This window comes from Vigna angularis, chromosome 9 (genome assembly GCF_016808095.1).
Source record: "Vigna angularis cultivar LongXiaoDou No.4 chromosome 9, ASM1680809v1, whole genome shotgun sequence".
In the NCBI taxonomy this organism is placed as follows: Eukaryota; Viridiplantae; Streptophyta; class Magnoliopsida; order Fabales; family Fabaceae; genus Vigna; species Vigna angularis.
Window position 1 is genome coordinate 23,742,732 of NC_068978.1, and position 4,740 is coordinate 23,747,471.

The window sequence follows — 4,740 nt, forward strand, 5'->3', positions numbered from 1 at the left end:
TCACAGGTTAATGAAAACTATAATAAAGATTGAACTCATGTTATAGGTTGGTCCATTGACCTCACTCATATTGGCAATTCTATATGATTTATTGTTTTTAGAATTTTGAAATCTAATAATTTCAAAACTACATGAATATATTCTTTCAGGGCATGTTCAATAAGAAAGTTCAAGTGTTCAATTTTAATACAATGTTTGCACAATTAATAATCATATATTAATGTACTATATTAATATATGCTTATTGATTATACTTATTATATATTTATTGATTTACTGATGATACTTGCACATTACATTTATTCCTTATATAAATAAAACTATTTATTATATTATAATTATAATAATAAACAAATAAAAATCTAAATAACCTGTCCTTTTCCATAAATAAATAAAATTAGTATATATATATATATATATATATATATATATTTGTATGTGGAAGCTTTATATGTGTATAAGTGTGTCATGTTAAAAAAATTATTACCGTATATTCTCTCAAAATAGTTCTTTTCTTTTAATCTAGTTTCTTTTTTTCTTTATTCCGAAAATTTGCTCACATATACTTCAGTAAGCGTGAGCATTTTATATATACATAATATATGTAGTCAAACAACAAAGCAAAGCTAGTGGCGCAATCCCCGTAAAAGTGAACCTGCAAGCAAGAGTAACTTCTGGTTGTACTGACATAAAGGTGAGCAAAAAGGAAGAAAAGTAAACAAAAAGTGGTGAATATGTGACCATGAGCATAACTTACAATTGCCGCATGCTTAAGAAAATGATAGCTACACAGTTTTTTGCCTACTCTGTGCTGGCACAGGTTCTCTCAATCACCTTTGAATCTGTTCTATGAGAATTCCTGGATGGAGAAGTTGATCCTCTAGAAGAACTATGCCCAAAAAGACTGAGCTTACCAATTTTTTTGGAGAAAGAACTCATAAATTTACGCGATCCGGACTTAGCCATGTCCCTCTTCATGCACGCATGCTCCCTCTCCAGATCGTTTAGTCTCATTCTTAGACGTGCCAATTCAAGTTTAAGCTCACGGTTTTCGCGTCTCAGTGATGCATAGTTGTCTCGTGGTGACATTGCAGCACTTAGTGCACCACTGCTTATGCGCCATGACTGGTGTATTGGCTTGGGGTCATCTTCCCCGTAGGAGCAGGACAAAGAATTTCTAAGTCTTAGCTGTTCAAAATACAGAACTTGCACTATTGATTGAAGAGGAAGACGCTCATTTTGAGCAGCGTGTGCTCCAGCTTCTTGAGAAAGCTTTTGAAAGTCAATCAATCTGCATAACTTTTTCTTGTCCAAATCTGACAAACCTTGGTGTGCCTGAAATTTCATAAGGTATCAGCTTAGAACAAAAATGTCAATTTTACAAGTGATATATATATAAGAAAATTCCCCTTCATGCCTTAGAGAATACTTAAGAATAAGAGACATTAAGGTGAATATTCTTTAGATTATATTCAGGAATAACATGTTACTCCGTTTCCAGGTTAAACTTGTTCACTGCAAGTAGAAAACTGTTGTACACATATAATGAAGCAGAAACAATAAAACATACTTTTAAGTAAATATCAATTGCGCGATATAAACCATCATGAACTGTGCGGGCATGTGCAGGCAAGGTTTCTGCAATGACCAAAAACTTGGAAAGTTTCAGGTTTGCATCGGGGGCTATTTCAGCGAGGTAGTTATCCACTAGTTTTGACACTTTGACTAATGCAGTTTGGGAGGGTGAACGAGGGCTGTCAGATTCAAAAACAAATGCATCTTCTGGATCTTCTTCACTATCATCCTGCTGAAAGAAATTTACCAAAATTCTATGAACCGTGTCAACATCAAACAAGGTATCACCTGCATGCCTGAAAGATGGAATCAAGATATCATCAAGGGTGGCAACATCTATCTGTGATCCAATCCTTCTTTCCAAGTCAAGTCTAGAAGCAATTGTACAATCCAGCATCACTGCACTTCGCAGAAGCCCGAAAAGGAAATTGATTGGAACAGCAAGTTTCTCCACAGGCAAAAGGCTAACAATGGTCTCAACCACAAGCTTTTCATGTAATGTGGAATTTGAATCAATCTTAGTCTGGCTAGACGGATTCCACAGGCTGGATTTCTTTGTCAGTTCTTTCTGTGCATAATTCACAAGGGAAGCACCAATACTCTCTGGCCGAACCCCACGGCATTTCATGGCCGTTATGACTCTTTGATACATATCAATTCTCAGAACAGAAAGATCTTCAATCCACCAGTCACCATCGCATTTGGCTTGCCTACTCATGTGTAACCTTCCTGAGCTGCTATACTCTAATCTTGAGAAACTAGACGCTATTTGTTCTGCACATGCTTTTGAAGCTATTGCATCAATGCAGCGGCTAACTACTTTTAGCTCATCAGCAAGAGGCAGCAGGTTCTCACATTGTTGCAAGACTTCAACACACATTTCGAGATTCTTGCAAACTATACTCTCAAGGTATTCCTCAGCACGCGAGCCAAGGTTGTCTTTTGAAAAGTCTTCAGTCATTTCAAGGTAATCAGAAACACAGCATAGCTGAGCAACATTTGTGGATGTAATCTCAAAGTTAATGCCATAACAAAATTTTGCTGCCAATTCGAAGCATTCAGCACCTCCTGGTAGATTAAGAAGCTCAAATCTTGAGATATCATCACCCCTGTGTTCTGCAACTATTCTCCTTATTCTGCCACTTCTGGAGACAAGAGGAAACTTCATGCAAAAGTAATAAAAATTAGAACAATCATGGAGGAAATTCTGCATATTCCTTTTCATATCATATCGATAATCCTCACAACAAAAATATATGAGAAGGTACTAACCTTGTGCAATGAGAATGATCCGCCATTCACTTCTATTGTTATATCACTTGGAACATCACGAAAAATCCTGCAAAAGGTCATTGCGTTGAATCATTCAACACATAAATTTGATAACTCCTCTTTGTTGACTTTGTATCATAACAACTCATGCACCCCATTCACTCATCATAATGATTTCAAAAAGCAAGGAAGATAATTGATCCTTACTTTGCTTGGAAGGATATAAACACTCAAAAGCATGTAGAATTAAAAACAAAAACGGAATAAAAATCACTTCGAAATTAGATACATATAAACAAACTCTTATATTCCTTCACTTACATTTGCATTCTAGAACAAACAATGTAACAGTTTTAAGGTGGATCATATGTTTTTTTTTCAGTAAGTTGCATTAACTCCAAAGGACCGACCCAAAAGATGAAAAAAAAAACTCAAATTTTAAAATGAGAGTCCCATGAACATGTTGGATTAATTAAGATAACAGAATCCCCCGACAAAATTTGGTTGGTTAAATTCTCAACAATCTTTGTTTATATGATCCTTGCAACAACCCTGCATTACCAAAAAATCTTAGAAAAAAAGGCTCGTCCAAATGTCTGTAATTCATGAATAATAAGTAAAGTGAAAAATGTAAAAAATCAAATTGAATTACTAGGTTTAGAATAATAACAATTGCTAAAGACAAAATTATGCTAGCCAAAACAAAATCAATTCAAACAGAAAGCACTTTTTACAAAAATAATTCAGATCATCCAAGTAACCAAGAAGTCATTCACTTAGAACATAATCTGCTGAACATGAGATACATTACATCATCTCATAAACAACATTAGAATAGATCTTTGATCATTTTTTTCCAGCAGCAAGTTCAGAAGAATCATAGAAAAATCAAGTTCGGTTGCAACAGTCTCTATCAGAATCCAAGTTAATAAACACAATTACAAGAATACATGACAAGGCATAGACCACTTGTCCAACAGATCACCTACTGATAATACAAGAAAATTTTTAACACAGGAAATAAACTACCAGTGCACATGATAATAACAAGAATGACATAACATGGATAATCAGAAACTCTCCCTTCAAGCAAAAACTTGTCTAGGAGGAAAACAAAAGGCAAGCATGGAAAATTAAAATCATAGACAGGAAGGACTCTGAGAAAGGATGAAACGAACCATTCATTGTATCTTTGCCTTGTACCCTTGACCAAGGATAGCTGCTCCTTGTCAGTACGATCCATAGGAAGTGAGAAAAAACAAGATAGTAAAACAGAACCGAATGTGAAAGGAAAGATAAAAGTATAGTAGCAGTGAGTTTAAGGTAGTAAGCAGCGAAGTGTGGAAAGAGACAGAGACCCAGTTGGAGATGTTGCTGTTGGGGGAATTCTTTGGCCATTTTCGTTGAACAGGTGGTGCTCATTGCATAGATTGCAATTGTCCAAAGTAATGGGCCTGTGATGTGGGTCACACCTTGCTTTACGTAACTCATTTATCTTTACTCCTTTTATATAATATATAAATTAACAAAAATAAAAACATACATACAGTGTACACCATGATCCAATGAATTTAAAATAGACATGTTTCATCAGGTATAGTGTGCAGAATACACTATATATATATACATCAATGCTTTAATTTTAAATCGAACGAACCTTCTAAATCTAAAATTAGCATTGTCTAGAGTTTACTGTATTTATTACTTTAATCATGGTATAACATTTTAGTTAAATCAATTAAATCATCACCACAAAACAAATAATTGAGACAACTATTTACCATTTTATTCGCTATTGATATGACCCCAATTAGTTACAAAATTTTCAAGTTTGGTGGAAGAGAAAGTCAGTGATTGTGTGTGAGTGAGACACGAGGAGTTTTTTATTTGTTC

The 4,740-nt window shown here is 34.7% G+C and overlaps 1 protein-coding gene across 2 annotated transcripts; it reads right to left on the minus strand.

Annotated features, from left to right (window-relative positions):
* Positions 1 to 510: 510 nt before the first annotated feature.
* Positions 511 to 4,311, minus strand: LOC108347002 (BTB/POZ domain-containing protein At5g48800). 2 transcript variants are annotated; one of them, XM_052868932.1, is made up of 5 exons: positions 4,026 to 4,311; positions 2,848 to 2,914; positions 1,571 to 2,737; positions 758 to 1,335; positions 511 to 655 (listed from the first exon to the last, which is right to left on the minus strand). In XM_052868932.1, exons 1-4 carry the CDS (start codon positions 4,088 to 4,090, stop codon positions 802 to 804), a joined length of 1,833 nt encoding a protein of 610 aa, XP_052724892.1. In that variant the 5' UTR covers positions 4,091 to 4,311; the 3' UTR covers positions 511 to 655; positions 758 to 801. The 2 variants fall into 2 exon arrangements, with proteins under 2 accessions (XP_052724892.1, XP_017441582.2); XM_017586093.2 differs by lacking the exon at positions 511 to 655 and having other exon boundaries at positions 657 to 1,335.
* Positions 4,312 to 4,740: the final 429 nt, after the last annotated feature.

What these genes read in the sequence shown, in the direction of transcription:
- LOC108347002 (XM_052868932.1), bottom strand. Translation starts at nt 4,090, where the DNA reads ATGGATCGTACTGACAAGGAGCAGCTATCCTTGGTCAAGGGTACAAGG. An exon ending in GATCATTCTCATTGCACAAG is followed by an intron (nt 2,738 to 2,847) that starts GTTAGTACCTTC and finishes TTTTGCATGAAG; the next exon opens with TTTCCTCTTGTCTCCAGAAG. An exon ending in CAATTGATATTTACTTAAAA is followed by an intron (nt 1,336 to 1,570) that starts GTATGTTTTATT and finishes ATGAAATTTCAG; the next exon opens with GCACACCAAGGTTTGTCAGA.